The 17,381-nt window shown below is 53.9% G+C and overlaps 5 protein-coding genes across 5 annotated transcripts; 2 read left to right on the plus strand and 3 right to left on the minus strand.

Annotated features, from left to right (window-relative positions):
• Positions 1-128: 128 nt before the first annotated feature.
• Positions 129-1,160, minus strand: CORC01_11853 (uncharacterized protein; the record flags this gene model as incomplete). The annotated part of the gene is made up of 1 exon (XM_022623475.1): positions 129-1,160. One exon carries the CDS (start codon positions 1,158-1,160, stop codon positions 129-131), a length of 1,032 nt encoding a protein of 343 aa, XP_022470015.1.
• A 1,164-nt stretch (positions 1,161-2,324) lies between these two features.
• CORC01_11854 (deoxyhypusine hydroxylase) lies at positions 2,325-3,431 on the plus strand (the record flags this gene model as incomplete). The annotated part of the gene is made up of 2 exons (XM_022623476.1): positions 2,325-2,842; positions 2,921-3,431. The coding sequence occupies 2 exons, from the start codon at positions 2,325-2,327 to the stop codon at positions 3,429-3,431; spliced, it is 1,029 nt and encodes a 342-aa protein (XP_022470016.1).
• Positions 3,432-3,525: 94 nt separating this feature from the next.
• On the minus strand, positions 3,526-4,010 carry CORC01_11855 (transcription factor S-II; the record flags this gene model as incomplete). Its single annotated transcript, XM_022623477.1, has 3 exons — positions 3,526-3,544; positions 3,608-3,842; positions 3,896-4,010. 3 exons carry the CDS (start codon positions 4,008-4,010, stop codon positions 3,526-3,528), a joined length of 369 nt encoding a protein of 122 aa, XP_022470017.1.
• A 698-nt stretch (positions 4,011-4,708) lies between these two features.
• On the plus strand, positions 4,709-10,443 carry CORC01_11856 (AT hook domain-containing protein; the record flags this gene model as incomplete). Its single annotated transcript, XM_022623478.1, has 3 exons — positions 4,709-4,862; positions 4,919-5,108; positions 5,166-10,443. The coding sequence occupies 3 exons, from the start codon at positions 4,709-4,711 to the stop codon at positions 10,441-10,443; spliced, it is 5,622 nt and encodes a 1,873-aa protein (XP_022470018.1).
• Positions 10,444-11,703: 1,260 nt separating this feature from the next.
• Positions 11,704-15,387, minus strand: CORC01_11857 (uncharacterized protein; the record flags this gene model as incomplete). Its single annotated transcript, XM_022623479.1, has 1 exon — positions 11,704-15,387. One exon carries the CDS (start codon positions 15,385-15,387, stop codon positions 11,704-11,706), a length of 3,684 nt encoding a protein of 1,227 aa, XP_022470019.1.
• Between the last annotated feature and the right edge of the window lie 1,994 nt (positions 15,388-17,381).

Below are 17,381 nucleotides of genomic sequence, written 5' to 3' on the forward strand. Positions count from 1 at the left end.
CATAATACAATTTCTTCGCCAGTAAAGCTCATCTGTAAAAGTTTGATGGATATCTTCCTTTTGATTCCTTCGTTGAAAAGCGCTAAATTCATTATCAGAGGAACAAACATTTTGTCCCCCGCTCCCATCTACTCGGGTAACACATCCTTCTCGTTCAATCCAATCTCCTTGCTCACGTTCCTCACCACCTCCTTGAACGCCAAACACGCAGGGCTGTCGGGGAAGCTGTCAAAGAAGCTCTCGCCATAGTCGCACGCCATGCCGATGCGCGGGTCCAGCGGCACGCTCCCCAGGAACGGCACCCCCATCTCCTCGGCCAGCGCCCGCCCGCCGCCCGTCGTCGCGCGGAAGATCTCGCTCTGGTTCGTGCACTTGGGGCACACGAAGCCCGCCATGTTCTCGGCCAGGCCGAGTACGCGGATGCCGGCCTTGCGGCAGAAATCAATCTCCTTGCGGACGTCGAGGAGCGAGACCTCTTGGGGTGTGGTGACGACGACGGCGCCGTCGATGCCGCTGTCGCGGAGAAAGGTGTTCACGCTGAGGTGCTCGTCGCTGGTGCCGGGAGGGGTGTCGACGAGCAGGAAGTCGAGGGGCCCCCATTCGACGTCCTTGAGGAACTGCTTAATGAGGCCGTTCTTTTTGGCGCCGCGCCAAATGATGGCGGCGTCGCGGTCGGGGAGCATGAACTGGATGGACATTACGCCGAGGTTGTCGAGGACCCAGACGGGGGACCACCCCGCGCCCGAGACGTGGATGGTCTCCGCCTCGACGCCGAGCATCTTGGGGATCGAGGGCCCGCAAATGTCCGTGTCCATGACGCCGACGCTGCTGTCCGGGTTGGTGGCGAAGGCGTGGGCGAGGAGGGTGGTGAAGGTGGACTTGCCGACGCCGCCTTTTCCGGAGAGTACGAGGATCTTGTGGGCGATACCGGAGAGGCGGGAGGCGATGATGGGTATGTCCGGGTCCGGACCTTTGACGGCGGTGGCGGCGCAGATTTCCTTGTTTGGGCAGCCGGCGCAGGAGTCTGCGGTGCCGGCTGTTGCGGATTCCGGGCCGGGGCAGTGTTCTGGTTCCGGGGCGACGAGGGAGGGCTTCTGTTTTAGGGGGTTGGCGAGGACGTCTTGGACCGACTCTGGGTCCGCCTCCAAGGAGGGGGCCATGGTTCCTCTGCTCGCCGGTTTTGTTGTGTGAGATGAGTGATGGGTGTCTACTGGGGTTGAGAGAAGGTGAGGATTGCGAGAGAGAGGTGGGACCCAGCAGGACCAGGATTTTTGAGGGTTGAAGGGGCGTTTGGATTAGATGGAGGAATTGGCTTGAGGTTGAAAGAGAGAGAGAGCTTTGGTCCGGAACCGGCGTTGAGTTGAGGCCAAGTGAAGTGAAGTTGATTGATAAGCCGGATTTCAAACAGCGGTCCTATGGCGACGGTCAGGATTGAAATTCTTCACAGCTTTAGGTTATCCTTATGGATTTTGACCGCTAAGTACCAATACTGTTGTTGAGTCGTTTTCTCCTAAAAGAAGTTGGCGATTGTTGCTTAAGTGTAGGTTCAACTTTACTTCGGGTGGAGGCGAGCGGTTGACAAAACGAGTTGCTGTGAGTGGTGGCAAAACCACCTCCAGAGTTCGCCGATGGTTACAACCCCACTTAACAGAGTCACTCTTCAGCACTAACTCTGCTGATGTAACCAAAAGCCAACTAAGCTTTGCAGAACTAACAATTGCCTTTATGGAAAGCAAACAAAAACACCCAAAACATTGTCAATCAAAATGTTTCCGACAACATCTTGACATGTAGCCGGATAGGATAAAAGGAAAGGTCCATCCAGGATTCGAACCTGGGCCTACGGAAGGTTCTGAGAGTCAGAATCCGACGTCCTAACCAACTAGACTAATAGACCAATAACAGCTTTTGGTTGATAATTACGTGGGACCGGATAGCATGCTAAGATTGGAGAGTGTGAATGGAGAGATTTGTTGCCTGGGTACGGAGCGCTCTCAGCTCCTTTCCTGCGGGATATGCAGCTGGGCTGTGAAGGGGTCTACAGGGTCCCCTTTCCAGTGAGGGGCAGATCTTATCGGGTCCCAATCACCCCGCTATGCCCCTCGCAAAATTTCTACAGCCAGCCCGACTTTATCAGATCCGAAGAGACCACCCCTCGGACGTAAGACGTAGTCCATTTCGCCCCTAGAATAGAATCGGCCCACGCCTTCTTTTTTTCGTCCAAGCCTTGTTTTGAGTCACCATAACTTTCGTTGACGGCATTGGCGATTCTCTCCTTCAGGAAAAAAAACCCCCTTTTTTTTTAAAAATCAAAATACACAATAATGTCGCCCTCCGCCGACCTCCCCGAGACGCGCGAGACGCTCGAGGCCATCGCGGCCGCCGACCAGTCCCAGACCATCGCCGAGCTGCGCAAGACGCTCACTTCCGAAACAACGCCCCTCCCCATCCGCTTCCGCGCCCTCTTCTCCCTCAAGCACGTCGCCTGCAACAGCAAGGGCGCCGATAGCGAGGCCGCCATCGAGGCCATCGCCGCCGGCTTCACCTCGCCCTCGGCCCTGCTGAAGCACGAGCTCGCCTACTGTCTCGGCCAGACGGCCAACCTCGCCGCCGTCCCTCACCTGCGCATCGTCCTTTCCGATCTCAAGGAGGACCCCATGTGCCGCCACGAGGCCGCCGAGGCCCTGGGCGCGCTGGGCGACGCCGGCCAGCTAGGGATCCTGAGGGAGTACAGAGATCGCGCGGGTGAGGATATTTGCATTGTCGAGACCTGCGAGATTGCCATTGACCGCATCGAGTGGGAGAACTCGGAGCAGAGGAAGCTAGAGAAGTTGCGCAAGAGGTATGATTCGCATGTGGGAGGGAAAGAAGGGGGTATCGTAATTCACTATGCTAACGCCTATGCCTTCATGATTTACAGCGACTTCACATCCGTAGATCCAGCGCCTCCCATGGAAGAGTCGCAGCGCACCGTGCCAGAGCTCGAACAGACGCTCATGGACCCGAAGCTGCCCCTTTTCCTGCGCTACCGCGCCATGTTCGCTCTGCGCGACCTCGCGTCGCCGCCCGACCTGCCGACCGCCGTTCCCGCCGTGCTTGCCCTCGCCAAGGGCCTCACAGACACGTCCGCCCTGTTCCGCCACGAGATCGCCTTCGTCTTCGGTCAGCTGTCGCACCCCGCCTCTATCCCCGCGCTGACCGAGGCGCTCAGCAACACTGAGGAGGCGAGCATGGTGCGTCACGAGGCCGCCGAGGCGCTGGGAAGCCTGGGAGATGAGGAGGGCGTCGAGGCGACCCTGCTGAAGTTCTTGCACGATAAGGAGAAGGTTGTGCGCGAGAGCGTCATCGTGGCGCTGGACATGGCCGAATTCGAGTCAAGCGGTCAGACTGAGTATGCGTTGATTCCCGAGGCGGCCAAGGCGGCTGCGTGAACATGGGTTTTTTTTCTTTTGGAAGTTGGGTCGGCAGGTAAATATCGGGTGGGATTAGGTACTTAAAAGCGACGCGCAAAAAGTTTGGTGCATTTCAGTTGTTATGAGACCATCTGGAAATAAATCAGTTAGTAAATGGGATGGCTATCTCGGTCGGAGTAGAGGCATTGACGTACTTGAAACCACACTCGCAGGTGAAGAAGATGGTGCTGCCTTCGTCTGCACTGCGAAGCTGCACGGCAGTGAAGCGGACCTCCTCTCTACCGCACTTCGGACATGTCTCCCTAATTGTGGCCTCGGTATTGACGTTGGCCCTGTCGACGGCCTGCACGTTGGACTGGAGCTTTTGTCGGAGCTGCGAAGGGAAATCGGAAGGCTTGGTCTGGGTAATAATCGTCTTGGCGCCCGTGTCTGAATTGAACTGTTAGTCTCGGTCTTGCAGGAGAGTAACCACATCATCCTACCCTTATTGTCGGCACCGCAGCAGTCGCAGGTAAGGGTGTTCTTCTCCGTGCCCATTGACGCGGGCAGAAGGTTACCGCAATCGGTGCAGAAGACAAGGGTTCCAATGGCGGACATGGTTGCGGTGAGATATGTGTTGGTCTCTCAGTTCTACGGGAGTGTGTGGTGATCAACGTAGTACCGCGGCAGAAAGAGACCGACAAAATATTTCTTACGAAGAATTTCGGACAGTCCCTACCTTACCTTATCGTTATCTTGGACCGAGTCCCTTATCGATTGTCTTCAATCTTCCGTTCCAGCTTGTCTCCACCCTGTTGACGTATTATGTAATCCTGTTAATTAATGGCTGTAGTGTAGACTGGGTAAGACAGAGAAGTCAGTATACCTTACTCGCCAGGGGCAGGGACACCCGACAGGTAAGAACGGAACAACTGGCCACTGGTTGGCCGCTCTTGCCGCCTAAAGCTTCTGCACGGACCACGCGACTGGACAAGGGTCCTTCCACGCGAGGCTGTCGCAACCTCTCAACCTTCTCATCATCTTCACGACGACAAGGACGACCCGATCGCAAGAGATCGTCCTTTCCCTTGCTGCGATTCTTCGGCTTGGGACTATGCGACAGGCACCTTTATATTCTGCCTGACCTCAGTCTCAATCCGTTCCATCTTCCTCGACCGACAAGCGCTTTTTCCTCGGCTGCGCGTTTCCACGTCCGATATCATCCCCGATCAGCTTCACCAGTGGCTCCGATTCTCCGTCCTCCTCACGAAATAACATGTCTTGAGGCCCGGACTAGGTCCGAGGAGACAGAAAAAATGGTCAACAGCCAAGGGACCGTCCACAACGGCCCACCTAATGGTGGCTACATGCAGCCGCAAGCTGCAGAACAACGTCCGATGGCGCGACCGTTTACGCTGTCTGAGGCACTGCCTTATTCTCCTCAAACCTCCGTCATTCCCTTTACCTCAGGTGGGTGACTATGCTTGTTAATATTTGAGGTCGCCCGTCAAATTGACCTGGTTCAGATCTCATTCCCGACCCGACACTCGGTTCTGGCTCGCTTGCTTCTAGCATCTCGCATATGTTCAACAGTCAGGAGTACGACAGCCTGAGCAAGGAAGCAACTGGACAAAATCATAATCATGGGATGAAGCACCTGAAGTACGCAGTCGATCACGTACTGCACGACTTGAAGCCCAATCAGCGGACTTATTTGTGAGTTGAGCACTGCCGTACCTGGGCTGACTCTTTTCTGACACCTGTTTTGTGCAGCAAATTCAAGACTGTCCCCAAAACGAATTCGAATACGGCCAGTAGTCCAGCAGGATCTTTCCAGAGCCTAAGTGCTGGCCTTTCCCCGGTAGCGAAGATGGTGTTCGATAGGGCTCCAACATTCGTCAAGCCTCCGGGAGCATCTAGTGCTACCTCTGTCTCTGCCAACGGACAAATTACCCAACAGCCGCAGCAACCTCCATCGACACCGAAATCTGCTCTGCCATCGTCGAAGCGTCCATCAGCGAGTGCAGAATCTAACCATGGAAACAACTTCCGCTTCGAAGTAGCGATTCCATCCAAGAAATTCGATCCCAGCGCATACGTAGAGGTCCCCGATCAACCCGCTCCACAGCCAGCTACCGTCAACCCGTCCGACGTCACTAGAATCGTCACACCCACCCAGATTGCTCCGAGGCACCTCACTCCCACTCAACCTCAGCACTCAGCGCCGGCAGCCCCTGTACAGCCTGTTTCCGCCCAACCGAATCCTACGCAGCCTTTAATGCCGTCGACTACACAAGGACCACCGTCCGCGGTCGAAGCCCAGAAGACGAAGTTCGCAATAGAATTGCCTCGCGCCCCTGGATTCAATAAGGATGAATATCTCGAGATGGCAGCCCTGGACTCTCCGGATGAGCCGACAGGATTGTCTATGCGGAGACAAGATGGTGCTTATCAAAGCCGACAGGATAATATCAGTACCAATCTTAACCAGAAGCAACGGGCAGAAGCAGCGCTCCAGGATCTTGAGCGATTAATCAAGAGCGTTCTCGATGCCACTAGAAATGTGCTCGGAAATGAACCTGGTTATGAACAGGTTGCTACGCTAAACTCCGAAAATGAGGCCATCTTGACGGGTGCCACGCAGCAGAAGCTGCAGACTGCCATCCAAAAGTCCATCGAATTAGGAAGCTACGGCGATGCGCCAATAGAGGAACTCCAGTATGTTCAGAAGTTGAGCGACGCGGGCCTGACGCATACACTCAACCTTGACTATCGAATTGACGAGTCTTGGGGCGAGTCCGACGTCACAGGCTGGCTAAATCAGCTTCCAGAGATTGAGATGGGGTTGAAGACTGCTCGCACGTGCCTGCGCATAATGTGCGGTGGCAGAGAAGAGAAGCAGATCTACTCTGAGGAGATCATTCAGAAGTCGACCGACGTCTTCAAGGGGGTTGTCGAGGGCATTGTTATTCCCGTTGTCGAGATGAGGGGCAGTGGTCCAACATCCGCTCTATTCAAACTATTACAACCTCACAAAAAGGCGATTGGCCCGATTCTCACGAACTGCCAGAAGCTGTTCGCGCTGCTTGCCAAACTCGTCACAAGCATAGAGCTTTCAGACACTACCCTCGGCATGCTAGAATTCGCCGCATCGAGCTTGCTTTTCGTCGACAATGCCTACCTGGAAAAAGACTCCGTTGTTGGCGTACAGCGATTCGATGGCATTCGCCTGGTCGCAATGGAGATGCTCTGCCAGATTTTCCTCGCCAAACCTGACCAACGCCGTGGCATCTTTGACGACATCCTCACCTCGTTGGAAAAGCTCCCCGTTGGAAAGCAGAGTGCTCGCCAGTTCCGACTATCGAACGGCGGAAGCATTCAGCCGGTTTCGGCGCTGATCATGCGTCTTGTCCAGGCCAGCTCTGGCAAGGTTGACGAGAAGGGCACGCGCAGTCGCCTAGCCATGATGCAAAATGAAGATCCGGACGAGGATGAGCTGATGACCCAGCCTGGCAAACAGACCGTGGCTGCGACTGTCAAGTCAGAGGATGCCGGTGCATCGCAACATGTTCTTGCCTTGGAGGAGCTCAAGGTTGTGGCCTTGCCATTAACTGAAGGCTCGACGCACAACGCGAACTACGTGGTCAATTTCATGGTCAACCGCGCCCTGAAGTCCACAAAGTCCGGCGACACTCCTTACCGCAATCTCCTCGACCTTTTCGTGGAGGACTTTACAGAATGTCTCGACTCTCCCGACTGGCCGTCCGCTGAGCTCATTCTTCGTCAGATGACATTTTACATGATGAAACTCTGGGAGGGAGATAGGACCGCCGCGCCTGCCAAGAACATGGCCCTTGAACTTCTTGGCGTCATGAGTGCTGCAGTTTCAAAACTCCGCTCACATGTTCGCAAGGTCGCCTACTCGATGGATGGAAGCGACTCAAATGAATTATTACGATATCTATCAGAGTTGGCAACCTCTGCGCTGGAGCAGAAAAGTCGAATCGAGCATGACGTCTCTTGGTCAGGACCATTCCGAACGACCCTTGAACACCTTCAGCAGCGGTGTGGCGACGACCCTCACTTGCAAGGTGCCATTTCCTTCCTGATTGTAGATTGGGCGCAGAGAATCTTCACCGGGTACGATGGCTTGCAAGAAACCAATGATTCGCTGGACCACGAGTTTGGACGGCTTGCCTTCCGCCTACGGATGATGATCGAAGACCGTCGGTGGCTATCCAACGAGTACACCTTCAAAGACGTCAACAACAGCCACGCAAAGTTGGCATATTCCATCATTCTACTCCGCTCACCGTTTTGCGAACACTTCAGAGCTATGCTCAACGTTCTGCTTAACGCCATGGCTAGTGACCAGGCCACCGTTCGCAGCAAGAGTCTCAAGAGTATCAACCAGCTTTTGGAAACAGATCCGGCTATCCTAGACGGTGACTCCGTTGTGGTTCATTTAATCATCAACTGCTCAAGTGATTCGTCTCCTCAGGTGCGCGACTCCGCGATTGGCTTGATGGGCAAGTGCATTGGCCTGCGCCCGAGACTTGAAGATAAGATGGCAGAAAGAATCATTGAAAGGTTCATCGACTCTGGCATCGGAGTGAGGAAGAGGGCAATGAAACTGGCCCGAGATATTTACCTCCGCAACCAAAGCCGGGAGATCCGCAGCTCTATTGCCAATGGCTTGCTTCATCGTGTGCAAGACCCTGATGAAGGCGTTCGAGAGCTTGCTCGTCAGATGATTGAGGAGGTTTGGTTCGCCCCGTTTTACCAGGTCAACGACACAGCAGCCTTCAAAACGTCACTCACCGATCACGTTGCTCTCATGATCCAGACGGTTAAGTCTGGCAACGTTGGCGCAGTCCTCGACAAAGTTCTTCAGTCCATTCTGGGTGGACAAAACAAATCCCAGAACGGCCCTTTCGGTGTCAGCATGAAGCTGGTTGAGAAGATGTTCGAGCTTATTGATAATCTCGACTCCGACGATCCTAACATCCCATCCGGAAGAGATGCGTTGCAAGTACTGCAAATATTTGCCAAGGCAGACCCCAAGCTTTTCACTTTTGAGGAGATAAGGCTGCTTAAACCCCATCTCGCTAGCATAAGTGGTGCTGATGACTTGGCCGTCTTCAAAGCTGTGACAATCATCTATCGGCAGATCTTGCCGCAACTGACCGCGAAATATGCGGACTTTCTCCGGGAAGTGAGAGAACAGCTTCAAAACTCTGTTGGCAGACTTAACAAGAACCTTCTGGATGATGTTGTTGCTTGTCTGTGGATTATTGCTGATCTCTTGGACAATCGTGATAAGCTGGCCCATCTGGGCGCTTCTAGTTTACGTGGAGTCGCCAGCATGCGAAATACACAGATGGACGCAACCAAACTCATGAAGTTTGCCAGATATTCGATAATTGTCGGAATGGTCGGCAAGCATTGCGATTTGGACTCCGAGCTTGCCGTCTTCCTCAAAATCTTCCCAAAGTATTCAGGCAAGTCTGTGGCAAAGCTCATGGTCGACAATTTGTCGCCGTGGGCCGATGCCTCACAGCCCATGGAGGCCCGGAAGCATGCCCTCGACGCCATCGGCCTCATCTGCCAGGCGCATCCCCGAAACTATGTGTCACCGAACGTGTACACCAAGTTTCAACAAGTTTTCGAAGCCAAAGTGCCGGCACTTGAGAGCACGATTCTCCGGTCTTTCAAGGAATTCCTCCTCACGGAGGAAAAACGATCCGAGGCTGCCACTGCCGCCGCTGCCGCCGGCTACGAGACTGACAAGAAGCGCGAGCTGACAGTGATGGGTGGAACGAGCTTCGATGACGTGGCCAGTGCAACTACCCAACGCTTCCTGAAGGAGGTTACTCGTATAGCTCTGTCATCGCAAGATGAGCACGCCTTCCTCGCAGTAGAAGTACTTGGCAGCATCAATCGACAAGGTCTCGTGCATCCCAAAGAAACGGGTGTGACTTTGATCACCCTGGAAACATCATCGATGACCAAAATATCCGAGGTCGCATTCATGGAACATCGAGCGCTCCACGAGAAACATGAGACCGTCATTGAAAGAGAGTATGCCAGAGCCATACAAGCCGCCTACGAATACCAACGAGACATCGTTGGAGATACTCGTGGCGCCACGACGAACCCTTTCCAGTCCAAGCTTCATCTTCTGATGGAGGTGCTGAAAGTGAGTAAGACAAAGAACCGACAAAAGTTCCTCGAGAAACTTGTGGGCCAAGTCGATTTCGACTCTTCGAAGCTTGATGTTTCTAAGCCGTTACCTGCGCATGTCGAATTCTCCCGCTTCATGATCGAGAACCTCGCCTTCTTCGATTATGTAACCGTTGGAGAAGTGCTAGTCACTGTGCATGCGATGGAAAAACTGTTCTCATCAACCGGATCCAGCATGGCGCACGTCATCGAGTCCGAAATCTTCAATATGCGCATGGACTTGGATAAGCCGGACGACCCGCAAGCCAACGGTGAGCCGCAGCAACCCGAGTTGAATATTTCTCCCAAAAGGCTTCGCCAACTCACTTCCGGTTCCATCATACTTCTCTGTCTTTGGGAGGCAAGAACATACCTTCGGCGTCTCTATGGCTTGGGCAGCAAACGCGAGACCAAAACCAAAATGGCAGCCAAGGATCTTAGCAAAGCACCTACGAAAGTACAGGGTGTAACTGGAGATAAGTTCTGGGAGGAGGTGAACTCACATATGAATGGCCTCGCAACCCAGGAATCCACTTTGCAGAAGTGCAAGGCCTTCGTGGAACTGATGAACGTCGACAAAGAGTTCAAGGTTGTCGATGAGGATGATATGGACGGCGAAGATGCTGACACTCCTAGTGAGGGTGAAGAGGATGGTCCTGCCGGTGATGGAAGAGGCCGGAAGCGTAAGGCTGGCGCACTCCCTGGCGGTCGCAAGAAACGCGCGCGCTCCACCTCCCGACCGAGACCCCGCGGCCGACCTCGCAAAAACCCGGTGGAAGTTGTCGACGACGATGCAGATGGCGACTTCGACGACATGGACTTTGCCTAAGCGTCCACATGCGATGTTTCCGCGTTATTGGAGGCGGCCACGCATTTTATTCGATATTGCAGATGCAACCACTGCTATAGACCATGGGTAGCAACGAGTATGATTTCTCTCCCATTTTACATGTACATCATCATCTTCGCTTCACACACATATAACGGCATTCACGGGTTGAGAGAGGGTTTGCATGAAGAACGGCAAAGACATTTTCAGGTCGAGGCATGTTGCAAATTTTGGGCTTGCCGTTCATTCTACTACATTTGAGAGGGTTTTGGCCGACTAGGCACGGGAGGGTTGGTCGGTACTACAAAAATCAGGGGCGTTTTTTTGTCTGATGACGAGCGGGAAATGAGAAAACAACGTGGGAGGCCTATAGGAAAGATCTCTCTTCATGTCCTCTTTGGGACGGGGATTGGGGATGCGTAAATTCTTTTTAGTACTTTTTTTTTTCTTTTCTGCTGCTTTTTAAGATGATACCTCCCTTTCTTTCCCCCGCTTAGCCAGATTGCGAGGGATTGCAAGTAACTTGAGATACAAAGTCAATACCAAGATGGTCATGTGTGACAATTGCGCTCTACAGCTATGGTGAGTCATGCTACTAGGTATCACCGGGATCTATAGCTGAAATGTTTGCACCAGTGGCATCGAGGGGCGTTGGGACGCCTCAATGTAGATACAGCTCGAGGATTTCTAGAGGTTTGCCGTTGCCGTAGCCCTTGACCTGGCTTCATTAAAGAAAGATTGCACGTTGACAGCAGCATGTTTACAAGTGAGTTGAGAACTCGCTAGGAAAGGGGTTCATTCCCCTATTGATTCGTGTACGCTCCTAGCTAGGTATCTTGTGTAAAACTGAAAACTCCCCCAGGAGTGACGACCTGTCATACCTAATCCCCCGCTCTAATAAAAATGGTAAAAAAAATCCCATCAGTCTACAATCCATGCCTTGCTAAACGCCACACGGAAACGCCAGATGGAAACCGGAATGTGACCGTTCCTTCCTATGCTGTTCATGCCAGCTGCATACTGCCGCGCCCTGCCCCACGGATGCAGGTGCCTTCTCGAGAAGCAATCATGGCTTACTCGCTTGGGGTATCAACTCAGTTTATATGTTTTCTTCGAACCAAGGAAAAATGTGTAGGTTGGTGGTGGTACATGGACTAGCAGATCCATTCTGTCCGCTAGGTGTCATTACATCGTGAATGCCACAGATAGCGGCTTGTTGTTGGTGGTTGCGAAATTTCTGCTTCTTTGGTTTGATTTGGTTCAGACTTGCTCGCTAGGGTCGACAGTCTCGAGCCAAACTCGAACAGCCTCTTTGAGAGTGCTTTCGCGGTCGCGATCTACCGCGTGGATTGTAGCATCAGGGGTGTCATGGTCTCGTTCCTCGATGACATCACGGATGATTTCATCGAGGGCCGACAAGACCACCGTCTTACATTGGTCTCGGGGCACCTCTTGAGATGGGACTGGGATGCGGGTGGTGTGACGAGAATCGACAGAGACCGATGCTTCGCTATTGCTGCGGTCTCGCCGCTTGCTCGTTGATCGGGACGAATTCGATGAGCTTTGTTTGCTCACTTCGTTACTCTGTGCAATAACCCTCTCGACAGCATCAATTAGTACCTCATCGAGGCTGGCAATTTGCTCTTCAATGAGCTCATCATCCAGCTGCGTCTCGTAGGGGAGAATAGACGGCGTCATGGGAGCAGTGCCGTAGGCGCTTGAACCCGCAGACCCGAGAGGCGCTGACCTGTCTGTGAATGGCTTTGGTCGGATGAGTCGGCGGTAACGGACTCGCTTGATCGTATGGGTCGTTGTGTCTGCTATGAGAGCGCTGCTGACGTCGACCCACCGATCGGCAGGCTGCTCCGTAGAGTAGAAGGGCTGCGTGATGAACGGGGTCGGCTCGGCTCGCATAGACTTTCTGATGTCTTCCATAAGGTTATCTTGGGGAGGAACCGCCTGAAGAATGAAATCTTGATGGTACCGCTGGAGGAAACCGGCAACATTCATCGGAGAATCGCCATCGATTGTAATGCGGGAAAATTGCTCGAAGCCCTCCAAACCATTGCCAATGCCTGGCGTAGACAGATACCCACTGCTCGACGGTGAGCTGACTGCAGTTTCAAAAGAGGTGATGTAGTCAGGGAAGGGTATGTCAACGTCTATGACCCCGTCCTCGGCATTAATCGATGTTTTGACTGGAGAACGGAAGTCACCGCTGGGGTCAGGGACTCGCTCAGGGAAGGGGACCCTCTCAGGAGCGTCGTCACCGGCCGGATCATCGAAACCTCGCGGTGTTGTGGGACCGTTGCCATTGCTCTCAGTCTTTCGACTGCGATCGTCTGTTCGGCGATAACCTTCAGGCCCGACTTCCCGAACCATTTCTGCCAACCTATCCCGACGCCCTCCCGGGCCTGATTTGGTGGGAGATGTAGGGTTGCTACTGTAGGGTTGGCTAGGAGTGGTCAAGCCCGTCGAATCCCTCCTCTTCCCGTTCCACAGCGTGCTGATGACACTACCCCAACGCGAGCTTGACATGCGAGAGTCTGTACTCGCGGAGCTGACGTGCCCCGAACTTTCACCGCGCTTTAGTGTCCTTTTGAGGTCGTCTGCAGCAACGCTGCCACTGCTGCCAGGTCTGAGACTTCGTCGGTTCTCAAATCTTTGGGCGGTTGCGAAGTGTGGAATGGTAGTCTCTGGGGTGATCGTGGTCGTTGTTGCCGCACTGCTCTTCCGGCTGACCTGGTCGTTTCCAGGAATGGGCAAATTCGATCGAATCGAAGTAGCATCTGAAACACGTCTTTCATGATGGCTCCCCATGCTCAAGTGCGCAAGTTGAGGCGGAACACCGGAAGCGCGTGTGCTTTGGCTGACAGTACGGGAATGTGAAACTCGCCTCGGCCCAGTTCGTCGATTAATCTTTCGCCTCAGTGATTCTTCGCGAAGGATTGGAATGATCAATGAAGGTGGCGATTGGGAGAAAGCTCCAAAAGAGGTCGAATTACTCGGCCGGTGAGCTCTGGCTGAAGAAAGGTGCTGGTGAGATGGTAAGAAAGCAGAAAGAAGGAATATGAGCCGTCGTGCCATCATCTTGTCTGACGAGATGATGATGGTTCGTGCTGGGAGCGACAGGTCATCCTCGCCTTTGGCCTTTTGTTGTTGATAGTGCTTTCGGCGGTACCATGCCGGACTCATTGCGTTCAGCCAATCGGTGTGGGTAGCAAGAAAGCCGGTCAAGAGGTTGAAGAAAAAGAAGCCATGTTCTTTCTCGCCAGCCTTTCTTGCCATCCACCTCGCTTCGTCTCGCCAAATTCCCCATCTCCCCTGCGCTGTGATGACCCGTTGTGCACTCAACCCCGTCACAACTCGAATTCTGGCAGCATCAGCCTCCTGGACAATTTTGTCGTCGTTCTGTAGGCAGTGGGGCTGTAGAGCTATGACTTTCGCGTTGGTCTTGGGAGGCTTGACAAAGTGAGGCTCATCGCTTCTTCTACCACCCATGGATGGAGCTCTGCTGGCATAGGATGACACTGAAGGAGGGTATGGGTCTGGCGAAGATATGTCGGCCTGTTTAAGCAGCACACCAAGCGTGGTGGCAACTACGCCCTGGAGGTGGGTCAAGGTTCGCATGATGATATCCCAGTGTTGAGTAACAGTGTCCATCCTGTCGTCGACATCGGTGGAGCAGCTAGAATCCAAGGAGTCGATGGGGAAGCCGGATCCAGACATGGTCCAGCCTGAACGGCGGGCCGAGCTCATGGAAGATGGAAAGGAGTCTTGCTCTGTGTAGGAGCTAGAGCCGCGGTAAGTTGACCTGATGGTGGAGGGAGGTACCATCTGCGCAGAACTGGGTGGAAGTTGAACCACCAAGACAACCGCGTACATTGGTGTACGCTTCTGTTTGGGTTGCAACTTCTTCTTCTTGGGGGCGTTTGCGTCTTCAGCAGACTGCGGAAAGGGAAAGCCGGTGTTGTGATCCGAGAATCGACTCAAAGGAGTGTCGCTCTGTGCCTCGTCATCACTAGGTAGTAACACGGGAAATAACCTTGTGATGAGAATCTTCCTCCTCTCGGGGAGACTCCGGGCATTCGGTGCAGACGACGTGAACGACTGGTGCGGTTGCAGATGCGAAACATTGTCCGATGTATAGGATTGCGCCAGTCTGCTGGATCGTATACTCGACCGACCGATGGAGCCACGGCCGTCACCAAGGTAGGAGCCGCCATATTCGGGGCGGCTTTCGGTAGGGACGATATGGACCTTTGTTGAAGTGCCCTTGTAGGCCATTAATTCCGAATTTCCAAACACGGAGCCTGCAAAGGCATGGATCTCGTCATTGTACTCTCTTCGTGAGCGCTGGAGGTCCGTCTCAGCTTGAGATTGAGTTCGGCCTTGCATCGAGACCCTGCGATCGAACGCGCCTTGGCGCGGTTGGGGGCTGTCCGGCTGAATCACTAGAGGTCGCGATGACTGGTTCAGACTACTCTTTCGCGGCGAAGTTGGGCCTCTGTACGAGTCCTGCACAGTCCCCATACCAGTTGCCGGGCGATCTCCTGGGGTCATGGAAGGCGGCTTTGGAGGCCCTGGGTGGCTATCGAACAGTAGCTGAGCTGGAAAGGAGGCGACAGCGTCTTGCATGATGAGCATGCGAACATGGCGGGTGTCGAGTTCAACATCTCCATCATAGTCAAAGGCACCTGCGATGGATGCCAGAGGGAGACCGGAGGTCATGGACAGTGGAAAGACTTGCTCGTTTCGATGCTGGTACAAAGCCTCGGTGTCGGGGAACAAGAGGTTCCGCGTATGAATATCCTCCTGTCTAGATTCGAGAGACTGCGGAGCCTCATTGTAGGTGTTATTGTTGTTATTGCTATTGGATTGCGATGAGGCAGAAGCACTTGTAGCACTCGCGGTGCCCAAGCTAGTGAAGAGCTTCCCTATCATCGTGAGTGAGATGTCTGGGAATTGTCAGAGGACGAGAGGCTGCTGGACTCTTGTCGATCAGGTATTGGGAGAGCGTGCCATTTTTTCAGCAGAGCACACGATTTTGATAGATCAGATGGAAAAGCATTGCTTCTGACAGAAATTCCATGTGATTGAGGGTGAATAACGTGATGAACCGTGATGGTAGAGGTGAGGCTCAATCGAAGGTCGGCATATGGTGGTGAGAGGCGGGCTGAGACCAACAGAGTTGAGGGGTGCACAGGAGATGGAGAGGCCTTGCCGTGGAGCCGAAGCTTAATGGCGATGAGTCGGCGGCGGTTGTTCGAGGTTGGGCAAATCGGAGGTGGCTCAAGTGTTGTAGCAGCGAGATGCGATGCAAGCTTCCGCTCTCTATAACAGACGCACGCACGCGAGCAGAATTGGAACTCTTTTTTTCCCTTTTTTTTGCCTCGCGGTTTCCGCTCCGATTTGGGATGCGGGGATGAGGGTGGTTAAAGGTCGCGAGAGGAACCCTACGTCCACGTTGCGGGCGGGGGATCAGGCGCGTCAGGCGAGCGTTGGTGGTTGGAGAGAAATGCTGGCGCGAGGGAGTAATTGGCGGTGCAAAGACGCGATGGAATTCGGAATGTGGAAATAGTCAAGTCGAAGGCGGAGTGAGGAGTGTGAGAAGCAGTTGAATGTGACGCAGTCCGGGGGAACCAAGTGCTCGGGACAAAGGCGGCGATTGCAGTGGCGGATCAAGATGGGCCGGGGGGTTGGTTTGAGAGCTCGGTATTATCTGGGGGGGAGCGGTGCCGACTGCAGATGGTTTCGTACTTTGCCGAAGTGCAACGAAGGCGACAGAAGGTTACTAATGGATCAGGTCCTGTAGAACGCGGGACAGAAGGTGTAGGGGAACCAGCTCAGGTGTGCAGTGAGGGCGTGGGAGCGAGAGCGATGCTATTTGGACTGGACGGAACGGGACGGGTCGGCGTTGTCGTGGGAGTCGGAAAGTGGACGATATCGGTATGAAGTAATGCGAAGTGTTGTGGTAATGTAATGTTGGAGGTTTGGGAGCGTCGGAGATGGGCGGAATGTCGAGTTCAGTGTGTGGGTGTGGGTGTGGGTGTGGGTGTGGTGGCCGAAGTCGTATGTAAAGAGAGGCCGGGTTAAGCTTGGCGGGGAACTAATCGAGGATTCGAGGATGGGAAGACCTGGTCAACAGGCAGAAAAAAACGAAGGCAGGCTGCGAGAGCAAGAGGGTGGAAGGGATAAGGTAAGGTAGGCCGAGGGCGAGTGCGAATTGATCCGTTGTCGTTGTGGTTGTGGTGGTGGTGCTCTGGTGGTACAGTTGAAGGCGAGGATGAGGGTGCGGGAGAGGGTGCTAAGGTTTCCGGATTCTCAGCGTCGGTGTCGGTGCCTCACGGCAGAGAGATTGACATGGACATGGACGTGGTCCGGGAAGGGGGTGTGTGGTCAGGAAAATGCTACTTCGTCCATGGTGTTTGCGAATTGCGAGGGGACTCGAGCGTTGTTGATGGTGTTTTGGCCGAGGGAGAAGGCACGAGAGACGAGCAACAAGAACGAAGAGAGTGGCCAGGCGGCAGGGCAGGAGGGGGACGGAAGTGCCGCAATCGTCGGTGGAGCGGCAGCTGTGGGGCACGTACCAGTTGGAGTCTCGAAGCGTCTGAGGTACCTACTATCCAAGGTACCTAGGCACCTGGCATCTGGTATAGGTACCTTACCTTAGTCTTAGGTCATACTCTGTACATAGTAAATCTTCACTGTTCATCCCACGATGTCGACTCCACGACACTCGCACCTTTGGGTGGATTACCGTGGGCAGTGGAATAGAGTCATGGATCATTGGATCGTGCTCTTTTCCCCATCTGGATTTGGATTACTACGCAGTAACCAAGGACGCAGTAGCCAAGCGCAAAGGCACGCGGCACGTTGCTTTAGCTTTGTGAGGGCATCTCGGGTCAAGTACCCATCACATTACGTGGTCGTCTTTG

Source organism: Colletotrichum orchidophilum (assembly GCF_001831195.1).
Source record: "Colletotrichum orchidophilum strain IMI 309357 chromosome Unknown Scaffold_135.1, whole genome shotgun sequence".
Classification (NCBI taxonomy): Eukaryota; Fungi; Ascomycota; class Sordariomycetes; order Glomerellales; family Glomerellaceae; genus Colletotrichum; species Colletotrichum orchidophilum.